This window comes from Sciurus carolinensis, chromosome 5 (assembly GCF_902686445.1).
Source record: "Sciurus carolinensis chromosome 5, mSciCar1.2, whole genome shotgun sequence".
NCBI classification, from domain to species: Eukaryota; Metazoa; Chordata; class Mammalia; order Rodentia; family Sciuridae; genus Sciurus; species Sciurus carolinensis.
In genome coordinates, this window is record NC_062217.1 from 95,394,128 (window position 1) to 95,420,543 (window position 26,416).

The 26,416-nt window shown below is 35.5% G+C and overlaps 1 protein-coding gene across 1 annotated transcript in view; it reads left to right on the forward strand.

Annotated features, from left to right (window-relative positions):
- Nucleotides 1–26,416, forward strand: part of Asah2 (N-acylsphingosine amidohydrolase 2) — a 113,061-nt gene that overhangs the window by 56,106 nt on the left and 30,539 nt on the right. Inside the window, exons 12-17 of the mRNA XM_047551965.1 lie at nucleotides 1,322–1,447; nucleotides 7,004–7,090; nucleotides 8,901–9,005; nucleotides 9,123–9,204; nucleotides 24,768–24,883; nucleotides 25,934–26,028. Of these exons, the coding sequence (XP_047407921.1) occupies nucleotides 1,322–1,447; nucleotides 7,004–7,090; nucleotides 8,901–9,005; nucleotides 9,123–9,204; nucleotides 24,768–24,883; nucleotides 25,934–26,028 (611 nt within the window). The remainder of the gene's footprint in view (nucleotides 1–1,321; nucleotides 1,448–7,003; nucleotides 7,091–8,900; nucleotides 9,006–9,122; nucleotides 9,205–24,767; nucleotides 24,884–25,933; nucleotides 26,029–26,416) is intronic.

Genomic DNA, 26,416 nt, shown 5'->3' on the forward strand with positions numbered 1-26,416 from the left:
GTCAAGATTTTTATAATATATAATGGTTTTGACCTAGCCGGAAATGAGATAAACTATGCTGATGTTACCTTTTTTTTTTTTTTTTTGTGGTGCTAGGCATTGAACCGAGGGACTTGTGCAAGCAAGAAGGCAAACACTCTATCAACTGAGCTAACATTCCCAGCCCTGATGTTAACTTTTGTTTTCAGAACCTTCAAAGTATTAAGCACCTTCTTAATGGTGAAAAAATCCTGAATGAGGATAGGTGATGAGTCCTTTTCACTGGACCACACTTTCCTCTTAATGATGAAATTCCTTTCATTTTCCTACAATAAGGACTAAGTTAGAGACAACCTTAATCCATCAGACTTGTTTAGTAGCTTTGGAACTCAGTGAGTGAGAAGATAAGACTTGGGGGCACCAGGAAGCCAGTCCAGGTACTGCAGGAACGCTTCCTCTGTGGGCAAATTAGTAAATACAAAGTGGAAGGAGGCACCCTGTTCTACCTGATCACTGCACACAAACACCAAATGCAGAGGAATATAGGATTGGATAGATTCCCAGGCCCTCACCTAGAATGAACATTATGTTATAAATACAGTAGCCCCACTAGCATTCAGTCTGGTGTTTTAGCCTCTTATTGACAAAACTCTTCTTTATTTTAACCTCTGTTTTAGGGAAAGAAAGGAGGTTCCAATTTATGATCATTGCCCTTGTGCTAGACACTTTGAATTGTCTAGACATGAATTGTCTTTTTAGTATCAAAAAAGGCATATGATTTCCAATACTTAGTTATCACATTTTCTAAGAAAAATTTAGACATTTAAGATGGAATGGTAGACCAGTTGGGTCAAGGCTGATAATGACTCTAACCAGGCTGGAGAAATAGAGGAAAGATTCAAAGAAGGGTGGATAGGATGTTTAGGTTCAGTTTTACAATAGGGAAGTCTGCATTTGCTCTTTGCTTTTTGCCCATTACAACATTTTTCAAAAGGGTAAATGTACCCCTGCGCTCCAGGTAAAAGACTAGACACTGGATTGGTAGGTCCACATTTCATTGTTGTTACACAGTGTATTTCTTGTCTCAGCGTTTCTGTTTGAGGCTCACCCTCCTTGAAATGACTCTGTTGATAATTGGAATATTTTCAGTAATAATATGTATATTGACTGTAATGTGAATCTTTTCAGAAATGAAAAATGTCCTCAGAATATTGTATATTCTCTTTTTATTGTCAGCAAATGATTTTGAATAGTTTACTAGAGTGGATTGAATGCATTTTTAATGGAAGTCATTATAGGAAATAAGAAAGAATAAAAGATAATGGGGTGTTTCTTTCGGCAGGGACCATATGTAGCAGCCTTCGCTTCATCAAACCTGGGAGACGTGTCCTCCAACATTCTGGGCCCACATTGTCTCAACACAGGAGAATCTTGTGAAAATGCCAACAGCACCTGTCCTATTGGTGGGGTAAGTAAATAGGGCTCATGGAATCTTTGTTTCTGCATCTCATGTACACTTCATGTTTGAACATTCATCATTAATTTATTAAGTATGTTGTTCTCAGGTGTACACTGGCCTATTTAATTCAAGAACCTGAGTTTTCCATTTGATTGACCATTAAGTCAAATGTCAGGGATTAAGTGTTCTTCCCAAATTTGGACAGTCTAAAACATTTTGCCTTGGAATTTCCCAAGTTTTAAGTTAGTACCAAAAGCTGCCTGCTGAGACATTTTTCACTAATTATAAATCACTGATTATAGTTTTTTTAAAAAATGTAATATCAAAATTTCTTTCTTTTAATATCACAACCAAAAAAACTTGCCATAAAAAATCAAATAGCATGGACACACAGAGAGTAGTAAAAATTGAAAGTCTCCATTTACTCCCTTCCCTTCTCAGAATTTATTATTCTTACAATTCTTCCTATGTGTTTATCTAAGCATTCATAAACAAAATTTTTTTTCACTTATGGAGTTTTTATTGGCGTAGGACTTAAGTTTTTCACATAATTTGCTTTAGAAATCTTTTTATGTCTGTGTCCTGATCTGTGTAAAAATTCTGAATGATGATAAAATTATACCATCATTTATTTAACTGCTTCCCTCCAGGGTTCCTTCAGATCTATTTTCACTTTTGACAAGAACTGTAAGTTGCTCATTTCTGGGTTCTTATTCTTTATGTTGTAGACATTTCATCTGTGATATTACTTTTGTTATACACTATTTCAGGGCTATTTTTTCTATTTGAGTCAACCACACTTACAACGAGCAATATTGTTTTAGCAATTGTACTGTGTACTATTTTTTTATATAGAAACATTGCTACTCTTTCTTTGCAAAATTTTCACACATTATTGATTTGCAATAAGTTTTAAGATTACTTGTTAAACTACAAAATTTTTAAGTGAAATAGTTAAATAAGTTCTACTCGCTTGCTATAGAATATTATGCATCAATTTAATGTTATATGTTGGAATATTAAATAATGTGGGGAAAAACTCATGCTACTCAATGTCGAGTAAGAAAATCAGGGTTTAATAGTGCATATTCAGTATAACTGCAGTTTTTCAAAACAAATGTGGTGTAGTAAAGAGACAAAATGAAATATTCTGAATCATTAACAGTGGTTTTTCTTTTTAGCACCATTATGGGTGGTTATTATTCTCCAACTTATGCATTTTTATATTTTTTATAATGAGCATATTTTACTTCTATAACCCAGAAAAATTGCATTTATGTTCCCCTGTCCCTGAATTCTGTTTCTCTCTGTTTAGTGTTGGATTGGCTTCCCTCACATCCAGGAATAATTTTAGATAGCTTTTTATTTATCCATGACAAATATATGTATGATTTTACCTATGTGGGATCATGCTGTAATAATATTCTATGCTCAGCCCCCTTATTTTCAATAAATATGCTCTAAATAACACTGCAAAGCTGATTTTATAATTTCTAGCTTAAAGTGTTATAATGTAGTTAATTCATCCTCTACTGATGGTTTTTTTCTTCCCTTTCCCTTCCTTCACAGATGCTCTCTTCCTTGTTTTTTTCTTTCTTCATATAAGTATCACCCTCCTTTTCATGCTTGTTTTCACAGGTGCATGAATCCCAACTTAGAACAAATTCTTAAAAGTGAGTTTGCTGTCAAAGAAACAGTGTACCTACCACATAATCCATATTGTTCAATTGTTCCCTCAGTGATTTTCCACCAACCATCTATGAGTGTTGGGTCCCCAAACCCTCAAAAAGGTCTTGTCATCTTTGCCAATACAGTATGCAGAGTTATCTTTTTGTAGTTTACATTTCTATTTCACTATTTATGAGATTGAACATATTTTAATATTGAATGGCCATTTGTATTTCTTTGTGTATGTGTGTGTATGTGAATTACTTATTTCATCTGTATTCCATGGTGTATCCACTAGGATGCTTTTTACTTCAAATATGAGAAACACCAATTCAATATGAATGAATCAAAAAGCATTAATAAGGGTATTTTTCCTTTTTCTTTTTCTAATAATTGAGACATAGTATTTGACATCTTTATAGGGTATATTATAATGTCAGTACATGTATACAACATGTAATGATCAATCAGGGAAATAAGCACTTCCATCTCCTCAAACATTCATCATTTTTATGTGTTGGGAATTTTGTATTCTTTTTAAAAAATTTTTAAAAATTTATTCTAATTGGTTATACATGACCATAGAATGCATTTTCACATATTGTACACAAATGGAGCATACCTTCTCATTCCTCTGACTGTACATGGTGTTGAATCACATCAATACTGTAATCATACATGTATATAGGGTAATAATGTCTGTCTCATTCTGCCATCCTTCCCATCCCCACCACCCCACCCTCACTATGCATAATCCAAAGTTCCTTCATTCTTCTCTACCTATTCCCCACCCCTACTATGGATCAGCATCTGCTTGTCAGAGAAAACATTTGGCCTTTATTTTTTGGGGATTGGTTTATTTCACTTAGCATGATATTTTCTAATTCCATCCATTTACCTGCAAATACCATAATTTCATTCTTCTTTAAGGCTGAGTAATATTCCATTGTGTATATGTACCACAGTTTCTTTATCCATTCATCTGTTGAGGGTACCTAGGTTGGTTCCATAGTTTAGCTGTTGTGAATTGAGCTGCTATAAACATTGATGTGGCTGCTTCACTGTAGTATGCTGATTAGTGGGAATTTTGAATTCTTTCAGTTACTTTGAAATATATCAATCTATCATAGATTGTTTTAACCAATAGTTACTCCACTGTGCTTTGGAAAACAAGAACTAATTCCTTCAATCTTGCTGTATTTTGCTGCCCCTTATCCAGCTTCCCAATCTTCTTAGTTTCCAGTGAACTATTCTACTCTATTTTACGAGGCTGACATTTTAGTTTCCACAAATGAGTGAGAACATGTGGTATTTGTCTTTCTGTGTTAACTTATTTCACTTAACATAATGAATCATCTCCAGTTCCGTCCATCTTGCTGCAAATTATAGGATTTAATTATTTTATGGCTGATATTCCATTGTGTACATATATCACATTTTCCTTATCCATTCATCCATTGATGGACATCTGGGTTGATTCCATATCTTACCTATTGTGAATAGTGTGGCAATAAAGATGGGAGTGCAAGGATCTAGTATGGTGATTTTATCCCTTTAGATATATGAGGGGCATTTTGTTCTTACTGAATTTTTTAAGGTTTCTAATATATTAATATATATTTGTCACAAACAGCATGCACTTTCCCTCCAGTGCATCAGTTGTCTTTTAGCCTTACTTGTATTACCTCACCCCAAAACAACATTTAGAATTTAGTTTAAGTTATCAAATTTACTAAACCTCTTCTTTATTATTTTTAAAGGATCTTCCATACTCTTAGACTATAAAATATACTTACCTATATTTTTTAGTATTTTCCTGATTCTATTTAATTCTAAATAATTATTTGCTTAATCTCAAATTTTTCTGATATATGAAATAGAGTATAGACCTTATCTCTGACCCTGCACAAAATCAATTAAAAATGGATCAAAGACAAAGGAATTAGACCAGAAACTATCCAACTCCTAGAAGAAAACATAGTATCACACTTCAGTATATAGGCACAGGCAATGCCTTTCTCAGAAAATAATGTAAAAGAGTTAAGAAATGGGATGGCATCACATTTAAGTTTCTGCCACAGCAAAGGAAGCCATTAGGAACATGAAGAGAGAACCTACAGAATGGAGAAAATCTTTGCTAGCTACTGTTCTGACAGAGGATTAATATCTAGAATATATAAAGAACTCAAAAAATTTTACACCAAAATGAGATAACCCTATTAATAAATGGACAAATGAATTAAACCAATAATTCTTAAAAGAAGAAATACAAGTAGTCAACAAATATATGCAAAATGTTCAACATAATTAGCAATTAGCAAATCAAAACTACACCAAAATTTCATCTCATATTAGTCAGAATGTCAGTCATCATGAATACAAATAATAATAAATGCTGGAGAGGATGTGGAGGAAAAGGAACACTTTTGCATTGTTGGTGAGATTGCAAATTGGTACCACCACTAGCGGTTCCTCAAAAGGCTAGGAATAGAATCACCATATGATCCAGCTATACTACTCATCCGTATTTATCTTGAAGAATTAAAATCATCAGACTATAGTGATACATACATACCCATATTTATAGAAGTAGAGTTTGCAGTAGCCAAAGTATGAAACCAGCCTATGTGTCCAACAACAGATGAATGGATAAGAAAATGTGGTGTATATATACATAATGGAGTTTTATTCAGTTAAAAAGAAAAATGAAATCATATCATTTGCAGATAAATGGATGGAACTAGAGACTATTATGTTAAGCAAAATAAGTCAAACTCAGAAGATCAAGGGATGTATGTTTTCTCTCAGCTACAGAGGAAAAAGGAAAAGAAAGTTAGGGGCAGATTTCATGGAAATCAAAGGGAGATCAGAAGATACAAGGAACCAGAAGGAAGGGAGGGGGAAGTTCTGGGGAATGATATTGGCCATATTATATTATTATATTGTGTGCATATGCGAACATGTAACAACAAATTCCATCATTATGTACAACTATAATACACCAATAAAAATGTAGGAAAAGTTAAAAAAAAGAAATATTGTGTAAAGTCTGATGTATTAATTATTTTTTTTCCCAAAAGGCCACAAGTTTTTCCAATATAATTTTAACTGATTTCAGTTAAGATAATCATAGGCAAGAGTCCTAGACAACAATGAACAAACAAAAATTTATGCAACAAACAGAAAGACTTGGCTTCCTGGCTTAGCCTCGATATTAGTTACCTGTATAATCTGAAACAAGACTTTCAATCCATGTAAATCTCAATTTTCTAATTTTTAAAAGTAAGTTGCTTTGCTGGGAAATGAATGAAGTTGGAAAATATGCTAAGCGAAATAGGCCAAGCCTAAAAAAACCAAAGACCAAATGTTTTCTCTGATAAGTGAATGATGATATATAACGAAGGGGGGTGGCGGGGGCGGGGAGGAAGAGAAGAATGAAGGAACTTTGGATGGTGCAGAGAAAAATGGGGTGGGAGAGGGTGGGGGATGGAAAGATAGTAGAATGAAACAGACAGTATTACCCTGTGTATATGTATGATTGCATGAATGGTGTGAATCTACATTGTGTACAACCATAGAAATGAAAAGTCGTACCCCATTTGTATACAATGAATCAAAATGCAGTCTGTAAATATTTAAAAAATTAATAAAAAATTAAAAAAAGAAAATAAAGAAAGCTAAAAAAAAGTAAGTTACTGGAATAGATACTTCCTAAAATATTCCATGCTCGAATTCCATGTTTAATTTGTTTGTCTAAGTCTGCAATTTGAGAGACTATCTAAGAAGAAATGCTAGACTATAACTTAAACAATATATTTTGCTTAGATTCAGTTATAATTTTTCATTCCTTATAACACTCATTTAACTAAGGATGCATCTATTCTCATGTTGTTCCAGCCCAGCATGTGCATTGCTAAGGGACCTGGACAAGATATGTTTGACAGCACACAAATAATAGGACGGACTATTTACCAGAGAGCAAAGGTAAGCACTGGGCCCAGCTCCTTTCATCTACATTTAGAATCGTTCTTTTAAGTCCACTGACGTTGTTCATTAGGAAGTCAATAATTGCAGGGAAGACAGGAAGAGCTCAGGTTGCGCCAGGAAGTCTGGAAAATGTCAGCTTGGAAGGTTGTCTTTGAGCACCACACAGGAACTGTCTCTGCCTGATTGAGTTTGACGTCTTATAGGAAGTACATCTAAAACCAATTAATCAGGAAAACATTTTATTTTAGAATATTTAGAAAGCCAGAGTGCTTGTCTCAGACAGAAGTAGATAGATTGTGAGGTTTTCAATTACTGTGCATTCACGTAGGACCAGCCCCATTTAAATTCTTAGAAATCTCTCAAGTCTTTGCTTGCCCAAAGTCATCCGATCATTTCTGAACTTGTCCTTTGGTGACAAAGCTGAGTGGTGTAGCTCTTACAACTTGAATTCCAATTAGGTCCTACTCTTCCTTGATAGAGCAAAGACATGTCATCTTTTCTTTCTTTCTTTCTTTCTTTCTTTTTTTTTTTTTTTTAAATCATGATGAAAGATAGTATCTGGTCTGCAGTGAGATTATCATGCATTATTCTACCCTCTTCTCTCTCCTGAATTTTATCTTCTATTTTGCCCCCATATTTTGTATCAGCTTCTATGGAGACAGTTTCCTGAAGGAAGAAGTAAAGAAAGTATGACCCTCAATTGACATGTTCCCAGTAAAGGGAATGAAGTATCTGTTTTCATAGTTTATACATACTTGGGTGTGTGCACGTTCATGCATGTACCCATGCTCTTGTGTGTTAATTTTTCCTTCCCAGAGTTCCAAAATGTTCAGGAGCAATTAAGAAAGAACAAAAGCACCTTTTAAAAAACATCACACACAAAATTGGTAGCAGCAGCCAGTCTAATTGCTACAGTTTCTTTTTAACCACTGTAGTATTATCAGTGGATTATTCTAAATTAACATATTCTATTTAGGGTATGTGCTCCTGACACACTTTGGTGTCAGAAATTTTGTTACCATCCTGGGCCTGGGAGCCATAGAGATTTGTCCCACATTCTGGATTCTCTCTCAGCAAGGCACATCTTGCCTCTTAATTAGGAGAGGTGGGCTGTAGTGGTGCTCCTGAGCACTTACCTGAAAGCTCACATGTGGCTGTTGGAAAGGGATGGGACAGAGTGGAAGTGACGAGGTGCAAGACCGGGGAACTTGTATTGAAACAGCATTTGCTTGTGTTGTATAATACTGATGAATGGACACAAAAGTTTCCAAATATGTTTGACTTATGTTTCCCACAAGATTGTAAAACCATGCATTGACCATATTAAACAACAAAACAAAACAAATCACCAGAGGGTAGAATGTGGGTGGCAGAGCTGATGCAAATTGAGTGGGACTTGAGGTCTCTCAAGCCACCACTTGGCCCCTGAACTATTAAGAGGACCTGAGGATCCTGAAAAGGAAAATCCTGCAAGAATACTGCCTAAGGACGACACATTCTCCTTCCAGCAAAGGAAGTATTTGGGCCCATCTATTCCTAATCTTGAATTTTCTTGACTGTCTTTCGAATGAGATTGAGGCCTCTAGTGTCACAGGCTTTATCACTAGAATTTTGTATTTGTGTGGAGTAGACACAGGTCAACCAATCTTGGAGCTTTTAAGCTTCTGGAAGCAATTCAGTTTGGTCGACGAAACAAAAGTGTCTCATGGGTGAGGGATGCTTTTCCAAATTGGTGCTAACTGGATACCGTTGGCAATATTCCCCTTTGCTCTTTTGCTTGGGATAGTAAGCTGTATGGTGTTTCTAGGAACTGTATGCCTCTGCCTCCCAGGAGGTGACTGGACCACTGTCTTCAGCTCACCAGTGGGTGAATATGACAGATGTGACCGTCTGGCTCAATTCCACACACACAGTAAGTATCGCTGAGTTGCACTGATTATGCTGCAAGGGCAAAAGCCTGGGATGATCTAATTATTTACTCATAGCTTAACTTCAGTTTCTTTCTTTGTTTTTGAAAACTTTCCTTTAGGTAAAAACATGTAAACCAGCATTGGGCTACAGTTTTGCAGCTGGCACGATTGATGGAGTTGGAGGCCTCAATATTACACAGGGTGAGGTGAAGGTGGACAAAATCTATGTTCCTGGTTCTGAAGCTTCTGGGTCCTGTACCCTAATAAGGTTTAACAGTAGCCACTACATATACTATTTTAATTTCAGTACATTTTTATACATTGTATATCATCAACTCAGGATATTTAGGTCATACAAAACTCAAACAAGCCAGCATAAATGGGATTATATAATGCATAATGGGATTATATAATGCATTTCTTTGGGATGGCAACATTCAGAATCTTCTAGCTACTTTTTAAATTTATTTTTTATTTGTTCTTTTAGGTATATATGACAGTAGTGTCAGTGTATTTCGACATATTTATACAAACATGGAGTTTATCTTATTCTAATTGGGATCCCAGTCGTATGGTTTTCTAGTTATTTTGATTATGTGGTACCATGTTGTAGTCACTGTACTGTGTAATAGTGCATCAGGAGTCTTTCCTCCTATCAGGCTGTGACTTTGGACCTGTGAGGTGGTCTTTCCCCATCTCCCCACCTCCCTCCTTCCATGGCCTCCAGTAGCCACTACAACCTCCAGTAACCTCTGAGCTCAGCTTTTGAAAATCCCACAGATGAGTGAAATCATATGGTATTTATCTTTCTGTGGCTGGTTTATGCCACTTAACATTATTATGTCCAGGTTTATCCACGTTGCTGCAAGTGACAGGATTCATTCTTTTGTATTGCTGAAGAGTATTCTGTTGTGCATCTGTATCACATTCTTTATTCATTCATCTCTTGATAGACTTGTTTGATTCTGTATCTTCGCTGTTATGAATAGTGCTGCAATAACCTGGGACTGAGTGTACAGAAACATTTTAAATTAGGGTGGGACTGGGGAACAGATGAGAGGGTGTGGAGGGAAATTGTCATTCAACAATATGAACCTTCCATAACGTGAGTTGGTTCTTTCATATGTTATTTTAGTGTTTCCCTGATTTTATTGGAGTCAACATGCCTCACAACAGAAACCTTTTAGAAGCCGAAAGTGTATGGTCCCAGGTCCTTTTCCTGTGTATATTTAAAATATTTTTTGCAGGTCCTTATTTATTTATTTATTTATTTATTCATTCATTCATTCATTCCATATTTTATTGGTGTATTGTGGTTGTACATAATGGTGAGATTCATTGTTCCATATTTGTACATGCACAAAATATAACAGTATAATTTGGTCAGTATCATTCTCCAGTATTTCCCCTTTCCTCTACTCTTCCTCTGGTCTCTACTGATCTACCTTTGAGTTTCAAAAATTTATGACAGGTTATTTTAGCCTCTTCTAATTTATCTTGGTTAGTAATAAAATGCATCATAAAGGCAAGAAACTGGAAAATATTGAAGTCTATTACCTACACACAATGTTGTGGCTTATTTCATTTTGTCTTATACACAGACAAATGCACATCATGTGATGTATGTTTTGAACCACTAAAAAAATTAATATAGTTTAGATTTATATTTTTGACTTCTATTTCCTGGGAATCATTCACCAGTTTGATTTAATGTTTTTACAACGATTATTTTTTAAATAACAGAATTATTAAGATCTAATTCAATACCATACAATAATTCATTTAAAGTGTAGATTTTACTGATTTTTTAATATATTCACAGATATATACAACCATTGCCATAGTCAATTTTAGAATACCTTCTTTAGTTTGTTTGGGGTATTGGGGTTAGACCCAGGGCCTTGTATTTTCTAGATAGCTTTCTGCCACCGAGCCACATCCTCAACCAATTTTAGGACATTTTCATCATCTCAGAAGAAATTTGTGCCCTTCAGTGATCACACTCTCTCACCCCCATCTTCCCCATATCTAAACAACCACTGAGATTTCTGTCTCTGTTTTCTGATTCTGGACATTTCATATAAATGGGATTATATAATGCATAACACTTTTTCTTGACTTCTTTCACATAGCATTGTGTTTTCAAGGTTCAATTGTGTTGTAGCATGTATCAGTACTTCATTCCTTTTTATGGCTAAATGATACTCTATTATGTCAGTATGCCAGATGTTTTGTACATCGATAGGTTGACAGAAATTTGTGTTGTTTCATTTTTTGATTATTATGAATAATGTTTCAATGAAGATTCATGTGCAAATTTTTGTGGGGGCATATGTTTTCATTTTTTCCTCTTGGGTATATATCTAGGAGTGAAATTTCTGGATTATATAGTAACTTTATATTTAATATCTATGAAGCTACCAGAGTATATCTAAATTGTTTGCATTGTTTTACATTAATTCCTGACTTTATTGAAGCCACATATTGTTTTAAATTTATTCCAGCAGTGTATAGGTTCTGATTTTTCCACATCTTGGCCAATACTTGTTATCTGACTGTGATTTTGATTTGTATCTACCTGCTGATTAAATGTCTTTTCATGTACTTACTTGCTCATTTTTATATCTTCCTTGGAGAAATGTCTATTCATATTTTTTTCTCATTTCTAAGTTTTGATTTTGCTTTTTTGTTATTGAGTTATAAGAATCAATATTAAGTCTCTTCTCAGATATATGATTTGAAAAGATTTTCTCCTATTCTTTGGGTTGTCTTTTCACTTTCTTGGTTGTGTTCTTTGGAGCCCGAAAGTTTTTAATTTTTATGAAGTCCAGATTAGTTTTTCTTTTGTTACTTGTGGATTGGGGTTTTGCAAATCTGATGTCATGAAGATTGAACACTATTTTCTATTAAAAATTTTATAGTTTTAGCTCTTAATTTAGGTTTTTGATCCAATTTAGACTTTTTTTTTGTCTGTGGTGTAAGGTAAAGGCCTGTCTTCATTCTTTTGCTTATGGCTAATCATTTATCCTAGCATCATTTATTAAAAAGACTATTTACTTGTTGAATGATCTTGGCACATTTGTTAAAAATCAGCTGACCAGACACGAAGGGGTTTATTTCTGGTTTCTTTATTCTACTCCATTGATCTATACACCCTTTCTCATGCCATCTTCTAAATATTTGGGGAATATTATAGTCTTAACAATAATAAATCTTCCAATTGATAGACATATATGTTTTCCCATTTATTTAAATTTTCCTTAATTTCTTTCAATGATAAATTTGTAACTTGCTTGCTTTCTCCTTCTCCTTCTCCTTCTTCTTCTTCTTTTAGTACTGGGGATTGAACCCAGAGGTACTTTACAACTGAAATATATCCCCAGTTCTTTTTCTTTTTATTTTTTTTACTTTGAGAATGGGTCTCACTAAGTTCTCCAGGCTGGCCTCAAACTTGATATCCTCCTCCATTAGCTCCTGAGTTATTGGGATTACAGGCCTGTGCCATTATACCCAGGAGCTTTGTAGTTTTCAGAGTATAAGTTTTATACTTATTTTGCTAAAATAATTTATAAGTACTTTATTATTTTTGAAGTCATTGCAAATGAGATTGTTTTCTTAATTTTGTGTGTGTGGGGGTTCTTCATAGCAAATATATAGATCCATTGATGTTGTATATTGACATTATATCCTGTAACATGATTAAACTTATTAGTTGGTTCTAATAATTTTTTTAATGAATTGCTTGGTTTTCTATTTGCAAGATTATGTCATCTACAAATAGAAATGGTTTTAATTCTACCTTTCCAATATGGATGCCTTTTATTTATTTATTTTTCTTGCATAAGTGTTCTGGCTAGGACCTCCAGCCCAGGACTGTATAGAAGTGATAAGAGTGGATATTTTTGTGTTGCTCCTGATAGCAGGGCAAAGTATTCAATCATTCATTACTAAGAACGATGCTAGCTGTGGGTCTTTTATAGATGCTCTTTATCAAATTGAAGATATCTCCTTGTAGACCTAGCTTGTTGAGGATTATTATTGTAAAATTGCATTCGATTTTTTAAAAATGTTTTTCTTGTGTTTGTTAAGATGGTTATATGATTTTTAAAAATCCTATTAATATGTCACATTAAGTCAATCAAATTTTGACTGTTGAGTCAACCTTGTATTTCTGGGATAAATGTCCATTGGTTATGGTGTGTGTTAGTCAACTTTCTGTAGCTGGACAAAACACTTGTGAAAAACAACTTACAGGAGGAAAGATTTATTTTTGCTCATTTGTTTAGAGGTTTTAGCTCATGATCAGCTTGCTCCATTGGTTTGGGGTTGAAGTGAGGCAGAATATAATGGTAGAAGGGCATAGCAGAGAAAGCATGCAGGGGAGGAGGGTTAGGGTATCAGGGAGAGAAAGAAAGAAACACTGTCTGCCCTTCCAGGGCATATCTCTGGTGACCTACTTCTTAGAAACAGGCCCTACCTCCTGGGATTTCCACCATCTCCCCTTGATTCCATCATATTATTAACTCATCAATGGATTAATCCCTTATGAAGTTAGAGTCCTATTGATCTAATCATTTCTCCAAAGTCTCACTCTGAACAATGATCCTTTGGGGACCAATCCTTCAATGTATGAACCTTTAGGGGACATTCCAGATCAAAGCATATATATTGTGTATAATAACTTTTCTATATGTTGCTGTGTTTTGCTAGTATTTTATTGTTAGCTTTTTTGTCCACATTCATGAGACATTCATCTGTAGTTTTCTTGTGATATATTTGTCTTGTTTTGTATCAGAGGAATATTGACTTCAAAAATGAATTAGGAAGTGTTTTCCCTTCCAGTTTTTCTTTTCTTTTTTTTGGTATGAGTTTTCGGTAGAATTAGTATTCATTCTTCTGGGTTTAGTAGAATTCAGCAGTGAAGTCATCTGAGTTGTGCTATTCTTTGTGTGTAGTTTTTTTGTATCTATTATTAATTCAATCTTTTTACATTTATGGGCTTTTAGAGTGCCTCTTGAGTCAGTTTTGGTAGTTTGTATCATTCTAGAAATTTCCATATTTCACCTAAGGCTTGCCATTAAATCAAATACCTCAGATGAAATAGAACAATTTCTAGAAAGACATATTTCATCTAAGGTGTCTGATTTAATGGCATACTTTAGGTTAAATATGGAAATTTCTAGAAAGATACAAACTACCAAAATTAACTCATAGTATTCCTTTATAATTATTTTTCTTTAAAGTTAGTATCTCCTCTAATTTCTGGTTCTAGTAATTTAAGTTTTCTCTTTCTTTTTCTTGGTTAGTCTTACTAAAGGTTTGTTAATTTTGTTGACCTTTTTCGAAGAACCAGATTTTGATTTCATTAATTAATTGTCCCTTTAATTAATTTTCTCTCTAATATTCAATATTTATTTATTTTTGCTGACTTAGGCTTAATTTATTCTTCTTTTCCAGTATCATAGGACAGAAGTATTAGTTTGAGAGTTTTCTTCTCTCTTAATATGGGCATTTGCAGCTATAAATTTCCCCCTGAGCATGCTGTCACTGTATCCCATAAGTTTTGAAGTGTTGTGTCTTCATTTATACTCATCATAAAAATTTTTTAGATATTCATTTTTACAAAATATTTTTAAAAATATTTTTTAGTTGCCAATGTATCTTTTATGTTATTTATTTATGTGTGGAGTTGAGTATGGAACCCAGGGCTTCACACATGCCAGGCAAGTACTCTACTACTGAGCCACAATCCCAGTCCCTAGATTTTCTTTTTTTGATATATTTTTGATCATTAGCTATTTATGATCATTCCACTTAATTTCTACCTCTTTTTGTATTTCCCAACTTTTTTTATTGTTGCTGACTCATTCCATTGTGGTTGGAGAACATAATTTGTATCATTTTTGCACTTTAAAATGTTTTAAAAGATTTATTTTATGGACATCACATAGTCTGTCCTGGATAATGTTCCATGTGCTTTGAGAAGAATGTGTATTCTGTTGTTCTTACGTGGAATATTCTTAAGGTTGTTTGTTAGATCTATTTGGTTTCTAGTGTTCAAATTTCCTGTCTCTCTACTGATCTGCCTGTAATATTTTAATCATTACTGAAAGTGGTTCCTTGAAAGTTCCACTATTATTGTTGAATTGTTTATTTTTCCTTTTGTTCCTGTCAGTTCATGTATTTTATGCCCTGTTATTAGTCATCAAAAATCTATTATGTAGATTTTTATAATTATTTACTTTCCTTTTAATTTTTATTTTTATTTATTTATTTAATTTTTACAGATTGCATTTTGATTCATTGTACACATATGGGGTACAACTTTTCATTTCTATGGTTGTACATGATGTAGATTTACACCATTCACGTAATCATACATATACATAGGGTAATGATGTCTGTCTCATTCCACCATCTTTCATACTCTTGCCTCCTACCCACCTCATTCCCTCTACATAATCCAAAGTTCCTCCATTCTTCTCTTACCCCCCATCCCCACACCCCCATTATGTATCATCATCCACTTATCAGAGAAAACATTCGCTTTTGGTTTTTTGGGAATGGCTTATTTCACTTAGCATGATATTCTCCAATTCCATCCATTTATTTGCAAATGCCATAATTTTATTCCTCTTTATGGCTGAATAATATCCCATTGTGTGTGTGTGTGTGTGTGTGTGTGTGTGTGTGTGTATCCCATTGTGTGTGTGTATATATACATATATATAACACAGTCTATTTATCCAGTAATCTGTTGAAGGGCATCTAGGTTGGTGCTACAATCTAGCTATTGTGAATTGAGCTGTATAAACATTGATGTGGCTATGTTACTGTAGCATGCTAATTTTAAGTCCTTTGGGTATAAACCAAGGAGTGGGATACTGGGTCAAAAGGCAAATCTATTCCAAGTTTTCTGAGGAATCTCCATACTGTTTTCCAGAGTGGCTGCACCAATTTGCAACTCCACCAGCAATATACAAGTGTGCCTTTTTTCCCTACATCCACGCCAACACCTATTATTGCTTGTGTTCTTGATAATAGCCATTCTAATTGGAGTAAGATGAAACCTTAGGGTAGTTTTAATTTGCATTTCTCTAATTACTAGAGATGTTGGGCACTTTTTCATATATTTGTTAATCACTGGTATATCTTCTTCTGTAAAGTGTCTGTCCAGTTCCTTGGCCCATTAATTGATTGGGTTCTTTGTATTTTTGGTGTAAAGTTTTGTAAGTTCTTTATAAATTTTGGAGATTAGTGCTCTATTTGAAGTGCATGTGGAAAAGATTTTCTCCCACTCTGTAGAGTCTCTGTGAAAATTATTGATTGTATCCTTTGTTGAGAAAAACTTTTGGGGGCGTTCCAAGATGGCGGCCTAGAGGGAGACTGCACCCCCTGTCACTCCAGAACCCAGGAGTTAAGAAGGGGAGGCATTGAGAGACTCGGACTGAAATAGAGCCACGGGTGAGTCTGCCCACTGGGTAAAGCTCGGCCCGGGGGGCAGGCCCAGATAGAGGTGGCTTATCGGAGCCGGGCAGGGCAGCTAGAGTCATCCACAGGCAGCCCTGCGCACTCGGGCGGTGGGCCCCGCCCACACAGTCAGCTTCTCCAGGTTCTCAGAACGGAACTGGCCCGCTGGTGAGAGCCTTTCTGACCAGAACAAGCTCCGAGTCCCGGAGCCAGTGCAGCTCAGCGTACTCTGGCACGCAAGCAGATTCAGGGTCCAGACAGGGCAGCCAGAGACTTCCCCAAGTAGTCTGGACCCCTGCGGTGGGAGGTGCCGTTCAAGGCTAGCCTCTCGGAGCTGACCGCCCAGTGAGAGACTTTCTACATAGAACCAGCCACAAGCCCCCGAACCAACGGAGAGCCTCGATCCGCAAACAGCCTCTGGGATCAGGGCAGGGCAGCCAGACACCTCTTCAGGCGGCTCTGCCCACTCCGGCTGCAGGCTCTCTTCTCAGGGCGTTCCAAGATGGCGGCCTAGAGGGAGACTGCACCCCCTGTCGCTCCAGAACCCAGGAGTTAAGAAGGGGAGGCATTGAGAGACTCGGACTGAAATAGAGCCATGGGTGAGTCTGCCCACTGGGTAAAGCTCAGCCCGGGGGGCAGGCCCAGATAGAGGTGGCTTATTGGAGCCGGGCAGGGCAGCTAGAGTCTTCCCAAGGTAGTCTTCCACACTCCGGCAGTGAGCTCCTTCCACACGGCCAGCTGCACGGTGCAGGCCCACAGTGAGAGCATTTCAGCACAGAGCCAGTTCCAAATCGTGGAACCAGTAGGGGGCTAGGGGCAGTTTTCTTCGGATAGGCTGCTTTATCAGATTCCTCCAAGACATCAGGCTACTGAAGGCTGGGAGGTGATACACTGGAAATCTACCGGGACACTATAAGCCAATAGCGGAAAACTGCAATATCTCAGGGTCCCATTGACAACTGACCAATATGAGAAAACAAGGGAAGAAAATGTCCCAAACAAACCTAGATACTACATCAATAAAACCCAATGACAGCACAGCAGAAGAAATGTCAGAAAGGGAGTTCAGAATGTACGTAATTAAAACAATCAGGGAAGCAAATGAGGAGATGAAAGAGCAAATGCAGGCATTGAAGGAGGAGATGAAAGAGCAAATGCAGGCATTAAATGATCGCACCAATCAACAGTTAAAAGACCAAATACGGGAAGCAAGAGATCATTTCAATAAAGAGTTATAGATACTGAAAAAAAACCAAACTGAAATACTTGAAATGAAGGAAACAATAAACCAAGTTAAAAACTCCATAGAAAGCATAACCAATAGAATGGAGCACCTGGAAGACAGAACCTCAGACATTGAAGAAAAATTATTTAATCTTGAAAGCAAAGTTGGCCAAAGAGAAAAGATGGTAAGAAATCATGAACAGAATCTGCAAGAATTATGGGATATCATGAAAAGGCCAAATTTAAGAATTATTGGGATTGAGGAAGGCTTAGAGAAACAAACCAAAGGAATGAACAATCTATTCAATGAAATAATATCAGAAAATTTCCCAAATCTGAAGAATGAAATGGAAAACCAAATACAAGAGGCTTATAGAACTCCAAACATACAAAATTACAACAGACCCACACCAAGGCACATTATTATGAAAATACCTAACATACAAAATAAAGACAGAATTTTAAAGGCCGCGAGAGAAAAGAATCAAATTAGATTCAGAGGGAAACCAATAAGAATATCAGCAGATTTTTCAATCCAGACCCTAAAAGCCAGAAGGGCCTGGAACAACATTTACCAAGCCCTGAAAGAAAACGGATGTCAACCAAGAATCTTATACCCAGCAAAACTTACCTTCAAATTTGACGATGAAATAAGATCCTTCCATGATAAACAAAAGCTAAAGGAATTTACAAAAAGAAAGCCAGCATTACAGAACATTCTCAGCAAAATATTCCATGAGGAAGAGATGAAAAACAACGATGCAAATCAGCAACAGGAGGCGCTAGCCTAAAGGAATAGCCAAATAAAGGAGAAACCAAATCATGTCAAAAACAAATATGAGTCAATTGACTGGGAATACAAATCATATCACAATAATAACCCTGAATGTTAATGGCCTGAATTCATCAATCAAAAGACACAGACTGGCAGATTGGATTAAAAAGAAAAATCCAACAATATGCTGCCTGCAAGAGACTCACCTCATAGAAAGAGACACCCATAGACTAAAGGTGAAAGGATGGGGAAAACATACCATGCACACGGACACAGCAAAAAAGCTGGAGTATCCATCCTCATCTCAGATAATGTGGACTTCAAACCAAAACTAGTCAGAAGGGATAAAGAAGGACATTACATGCTGCTTAAGGGAAGCATAAATCAGCAAGACATAACAATCATAAATATCTATGCCCCGAACATTGGCTCATCCACGTACGTCAAACAAATCCTTCTCAATTATAGAATTCAAATAGACCACAACACAATCATACTAGGCGATTTTAACACACCTCTCTCACCACTGGATAGATCGTCCAAACAAAAATCGAATAAAGAAACTATAGATCTCAACAACACAATCAGCAATTTAGACCTAACAGACATATATAGAATATACCATCCAACAAAGAACGAATACACTTTCTTCTCAACAGCACATGGATCCTTCTCTAAAATAGACCATATTTTATGCCACAAAGCTACTGTTAGTAAATACAAGAAGATAGAGATACTACCTTGTACTCTATCAGATCATAATGGATTGAAATTAGAAATAAATGACAGAATAAAAAACAGAAACTTCTCCAATACCTGGAGACTAAATAATACACTATTATACGATGAATGGATAACAGAAGACATCAGGAGGGAAATAAAAAAATTCTTAGAAGTAAACGAGAACAAAGACACATCATATCAAAATCTCTGGGACACTATGAAAGCAGTACTTAGAGGAAACTTTATTTCATGGGGTGCATTCAAAAAAAGAAGTAGAAATCAACAAATAAATGACTTAACACTACAGCTCAAAGCGCTAGAAAAAGAAGAGCAGACCAATACCAAAAGTAGTAGAAGACAGGAAATAGTTAAAATCAGAGCCGAAATCAACGAAATCGAAACAAAGAAACAATTGGAAAAATTAACAAAATAAATAGTTGGTTCTTTGAAAAAATAAATAAAATTGATAAACCCTTAGCCACACTAACAAAGAGAAAGAGGGAGAAAACTCAAATTACTAAAATTCGGAATGAACAAGGAAACATCACAACAGACACGAGTGAAATACAAAACATAATTAGAAGCTATTTCGAGAATCTATACTTCAACAAAACAGAAAACCTCGAAGACATCAACAAATTTCTAGAGACATATGAATTACCTAAACTGAACGAGGAGGACATACACAACCTAAATAAATCAATTTCAAGCAATGAAATAGAAGAGGTCATCAAAAGCCTACCAACAAAGAAAAGTCCAGGACCAGATGGGTTCTCAGCCGAGTTCTACAAAACCTTTAAAGAAGAGCTCATTCCAATACTCCTCAAAGTATTCCATGAAATAGAAGAGGAGGGAACCCTACCAAACTCGTTCTATGAAGCCAATATCACCCTGATACCTAACCAGACAGAGACACATCGAGGAAGGAAAATTTCAGACCAATATCCTTAATGAACATCGATGCAAAAATTCTCAACAAAATTTTAGCAAATCGCATACAAATATATATTAAAAAGATAGTGCACCACGATCAAGTGGGTTTTATCCCAGGGATGCAAGGTTGGTTCAACATTCGGAAATCAATAAATGTCATTCACCATATCAACAGACTTAAAGTTAAGAAACACATGATTATTTCAATAGATGCAGAAAAAGCATTCGATAAAATACAGCATCCCTTCATGCTCAAAACACTAGAAAAAATTGGGGTAGTGGGAACATTCCTAAACATTATAAAGGCAATCTACGCTAAGCCCATGGCTAATATCATTCTAAATGGTGAAAAACTGAAAGCGTTCCCCCTAAAAACTGGAACAAGGCAGGGATGCCCTCTTTCACCACTTCTATTCAACATCGTCCTTGAGACTCTAGCCAGAGCAATCAGACAAACCAAAGAAATTAAAGGGATACGAATAGGAAAAGAAGAACTCAAACTATCCCTGTTCGCTGATGACATGATTATATATTTAGAGGAACCTGGAAATTCCACCAGAAAACTTTTAGAACTCATAAGTGAATTCAGTAAAGTAGCAGGTTACAAGATCAATGCTCATAAATCCAATGCATTTTTATACATAAGTGATGAATCTTCAGAAAGAGAAATTAGGAAAACTACCCCATTCACATAGCATCGAAAAAAATAAAATACTTGGGAATCAATCTCACAAAAGAGGTGAAAGACCTCTACAATGAGAACTACAGAACACTAAAGAAAGAAATTAAAGAAAACCTTAGACGATGGAAAGATCTCCCATGTTCCTGGATAGGCAGAATTAATATCGTCAAAATGGCTATACTACCTAAAGTGCTATACAGATTCAATGCAATTCCAATTAAAATCCCAATGATGTACCTTGCAGAAATAGAGCAAGCAATTATGAAATTCATCTGGAAGAATAAAAAACCTAGAATAGCTAAAGCAATCCTCAGTAGCAAGAGCAAAGCAGGGGGCATTGCAATACCACATCTTCAACTCTAGTACAAAGCAATAGTAACAAAAACGGCATGGTATTGGTACCAAAATAGACAGGTAGATCAATGGTACAGAATAGAGGACATGGACACAAACCCAAATAAATACAATTTCTCATACTAGACAAAGGTTCCAAAAATATGCAATGGAGAAAAGATAGCCTCTTCAACAAATGGTGCTCGGAAAACTGGGAAAACCATATGCAATAGAATGAAATTAAACCCCTATCTCTCACCCTACACAAAACTCAACTCAAAATGGATCAAGGACCTTGGAATCAGACCAGAGGACCCTGCATCTTATAGAAGAAAAAGTAGGTCCAAATCTTCAACTTGTTGGCTTAGGATCAGACTTCCTTAACAGGACTCCCATAGCACAAGAAATAAAAGCAAGAATCAACAACTGGGATAGATTCAAACTAAAAAGCTTTCTCTCAGAAAAGGAAACTATCAGAAATGTGAAGAGATAGCCTACAGAGTGGGAGAATATCTTTGCCAACCATACCTCATATAGAGCGCTAATTTCCAGAATCTATAAAGAACTCAAAAAAACTCTACACGAAGAATACAAATAATCCAATCAACAAATGGGCTAAGGAAATGAACAGACACTTCACAGAAGAAGATGTACAAGTAATCAACAGATATATGAAAAAATGTTCAACATCCCTAGTAATAAGGGAAATGCAAATCAAAACTACCTAAGATTCTATCTCACCCCAATTAGAACGGCGATTATCAAGAACACAAGCAACAATAGGTGTTGGTGAGGATGTGGTGAAAAAGGAACACTCATACATTGCTGGTGGGGTTGCAAATTAGTGCAGCCACTCTGGAAAGCAGTGTGGAGATTCCTCAGAAAGCTTGGAATGGAACCCCCATTTGACCCAGCTATCCCACTCCTTGGCCTATACCCAAAGGACTTAAAATCAGCATACTACAGAGATACAGCCACATCAATGTTCATTGCTGCTCAATTCACCATAGCCAGATTGTGGAACCAACCTAGATGCCCTTCAGTTGATGAATGGATAAAGAAACTGTGGCATATTTATACAATGGAATATTACTCCGCAATGAAGAATGATAAAATTATGGCATTTGTAGGCAAATGGTCGAAATTGGAGAATATCATGCTAAGTGAGATAAGCCAATCTCAAAAAAACTAAAGGACGAATGATCTCGCTGATAAGCGGATGAGGACATATAATGGGGGTGGGAGGGGTTAGCATTAGGTTTAGGGTTAGGTTTAGAGTTAGGCTAAGGAGAGCGGTAAGAATGAAGGAAAGAAGGACTGTATAAAGGGAAAAGGGTGGGAGGGGTGGGGGGGAAGGGAAAAAAAAGAAACATCATTACCCTATGTAAACGTAAAAAAATAAATAAAAAAAAAAACTTTTTAGTTTGAATCTATCCCATTTATTCATTCTTACTTTGATTTCTTGTGCTTTGGGAATCTTGTTAAGGAAGTCTGGTCCTAAGCCTACATGATAAAGATTTGGGCTTACTTTTTCTCCCATTTGGTGGAGGGTCTCTGGTCTAATTCCTAAGTCCTTGATTCATTTTGAGTAGAGTTTTATGTAGGGTAAGAGATAGAAGTTTAATTTCATTTTTCTACATATGGATTTCCAGTTTTGCCAGCACCATTTGTTGAACAGGCTATCTTTTCTCTGTAGTATGTTTTTGGTTCCTTTGTCTAGTATGAGGTAACTGTATTTATGTGGCTTTGTCTCTGTGTCTTCTATTCGGTACCATTGGTCTACCTGTCTATTTTGGTGCCAATACCATGCTGTTTTTGTTACTATTGCTCTGTAGTATAGTTTAAGGTCTGGTGTTGTGATACCTCCTGCTTCACTCTTTCTGCTCAGGATTGTTTTGGCTATTTGAGGTCTCTTATTCTTCCAGATGAAGTTCATGATTACTTTCTCTATTTCTATGAGGAACATAATTGGGATTTTAATTGGAATTGCATTGAATCTATAAAGCACCTTTGGATATATGGTCATTTTGACAATATTAATTCTGCCTCTCCACAAACATGTTAGATCTTTTTAAGGTTTTCATTAATTTCTTTCTTTTGTGTTCTGTAGTTTTCATTGTAAAGGTCTTTCACCTCTTTCATTAGATTAATTCCCAAGTATTTTATTTTTTTGAGGCTATTGTGAATGGAGTGGTTTTCCTAATTTCTCTTTCAGAGGATTCATCACTTCTGAGTAGAAATGCATTAGATTTACATGTATTGATTTTATATCCTGCTACTTTGCTGACTTCGTGTATTAGTTCTAGAAGTTTTCTGGTGGAGTTTTTTGAATCCTCTAAACATAGAATCATGTCATTGGCAAATAGTGGTAGCTTGAGTTCTTCTTTTCCTATTCGTATCCCTTTGATTTCTTTTGTCTGTCTGATTGCTCTGGCTAGTGTTTTAAGGACGATGTTGAATAGAAGTGGTGAAAGAGGGCATCCCTGTCTTGTACCAGTTTTTAAAAGGAATGCTTTCAGTTTTCTTCATTTATAATGATGTCGACTGTGGGCTTAGCATAGATAGCCTTTACAATGTTGAGGTATGTTCCTACTATCACTATTTTTTCTAGTGTTTTGAGCATGAGGGAATACTATATTTTATCAAATGCTTTCTCAGCATCTATTAAAATAATCATGTGATTCTTAACTTTAAATCTGTTGATGTGGTGAATTACATTTATTGATTTCTGGTTGTTGAACCAACCTTGCATCCCTGGGATAAAACCCACTTGATCATGGTACACTATCTTTTTAATATGCTTTTCTATGCAATTTGCCAGGATTTTGTTGAGAATTTTGGCATCCATGTTCAACAGGGATATTGGTCTAAAGTTTTCTTTTCTTGATGCACCTTTGTCTGGTTTTGGTATTAGAGTGATACTAGCTTCATAGAATGAGTTTGGAAGGGTTCCTCCTTTTCTATTTCATGAAATACTTTGAGGAGCATTGGTGTTAGTTCTTCTTTAAAGGTCTTGTAAAACTCGACTGAGAATCCATCTGGTCCTGGACTTTTCTTGGTTGGTAGGCTTTTGATGGCTTCTTCTATTTTGATGCTTGAAACTGATCTGTTTAAATTGTTATTTATTTTATTGAAGGAGAATACAGTTGGAATTAATAGATTTTGTAGTTAACAAGACTTTCCCTCCCACACAATGTATTTTAGACTTGATTTTTGTTTTTAACTTCTTATGGTGTGTGTGTGTGTATGTGTGTATGTGTGTTAGATGTTTGAATGGGGATTCAGGAGAGATTCTTTCAGAGACCACATGTGTGACAACTGGTATTGTGAGTTGGGGTGTCATTTTTATTTTTTAAAGTAGGAAATAGTTGATTTAGTTCACTACTCTACTGTTGTTTGTATCAAATTGTTTTTATTTACAACATAGACACAAAATTTTGAGGATATTTAGAATATATTCTATTATTCTCCTGTTTAAATTTAGGATCTTACTAATGTCTATTATTGTACGAAGGACTCTTTTGTTATTCAAACTGCCTGAAATATTTGAAGAACTGTCTAAATAATGACCTTTTTTCAGAGGGCTTATTTAAGGGATCATATTCATTAGAAAATTTCTTATAGGGAAAACTGAAGGGGATCCATTTTGGGACACCATTAGGGACCAGATCCTGGGTAAGCCATCAGAAGAAATCAAAGAATGTCATAAACCAAAGCCAGTCCTTCTTCACACTGGTGAGGTAATACTGATTATTATAGTGAAATTGGTATTTTGCTATTTTTAAAATTATGAATAGTCAGATAATGAATGGTAGATATCTACTGACATAGGAGATACGATTTAGATTTCCCACATAAGATTTTTGATATTATAATATGAATGCTTAAAGTCTAAGGACCTAGGATCATGATTATTAAATATACTGATTTACCTTATTATTTTTATGATAAATAAATGAAACAGGACAGTGGAAAGGAAGAGTAAGATTAACTCTTATCTTATTCAGGGTTCATATATGTTGGCTCTAAGAAGTCAGTCTTCACAGAATTGTCTGTAGAGGAAAGCATCTAGGTCATATAAACAAATGTGTCCTTATCCCAGTTCTTTCACACTTCAGGCAACACTATTAACTAAAGCAAGTATCTTTTAACACTCCTTCGGAACATATACTTTTAAATTCTAAATGTGAAAAGTCTTCTGGTATTCATAGAAACTTGGATTATCAAGGTGGAGGTATTCTTTAAAATAGATTTTTTTAAGTTATTAAAATTCTTAGAGAAGGGAGGAAAGGAAGAATTGAGGGATAGACTACACACTAATCTGAATGTGGAGAAGGTTAGCTCCTCTGGTGAAATCTTGGAAAATAAGATGTAAGACTTGGGAATTGTAAAGCACTATCACGGTGAAGAGAAATCATTGCATTAAACTATCAAAAACAGCATTCTTCCTTCATGGTGTATGATAGTCACTCACAATACTCTAGGGGAACCCTAGGATATCTGTGACACACTATAATTTCATAATGGCACATCCACCAAAAACTTTACTGTTAAGTCCAGGTTACTGTAACATTAGCATTTGAGATTCTTGTTATGACCAAAGACATAAATACCCACGTAATATATTTTGTATTACATCATAAATTCAAAATAATCCTATGATAGAATAAAAAATCCAAAACTCACTTGAAATATTGAAATACTTCACTAAAGGAAATTCTCTGACCACCCATCTTTTGACCAAAGAAAGAATAATATACTAACACAGTTCTCTTGTTTTGGATTCTCAGCTATCAAAACCTCATCCCTGGCATCCAGATATTGTTGATGTTCAGATTATTACTCTTGGGTCCTTGGCTATAACTGCTATCCCTGGAGAGCTTACGTAAGTTCTTTTTATTTAGTTAGAAATGTATTTATTTTGTGTTTTTGTTGGAATTAATTCCTGTGGGAAGACAGTTCTGTGCTTATCTCTTGTATTCATACTCAACTATGTTTGGCAATGGTGACAGATATTTCTATGTTCTTTTAGTGGGTCCTCTGAAGAATAAATCTTCCTATTAGTGGTAGCAATCATAAAAATTTATGAACTTATCATTTCCAGTGTAAAATGACCTCATGCATTATTGTGTCAGTACAAAACCTTGAAATAATATTAAAATACAGTACTTGAAGCAATCAATGTAGGTGTTAAAAACATGTGAGAATGTTTTATATCTACTTCTTATATCATCTTTTCTATCTCAGTAAGAGGTAGTTTTCACATATTCCCA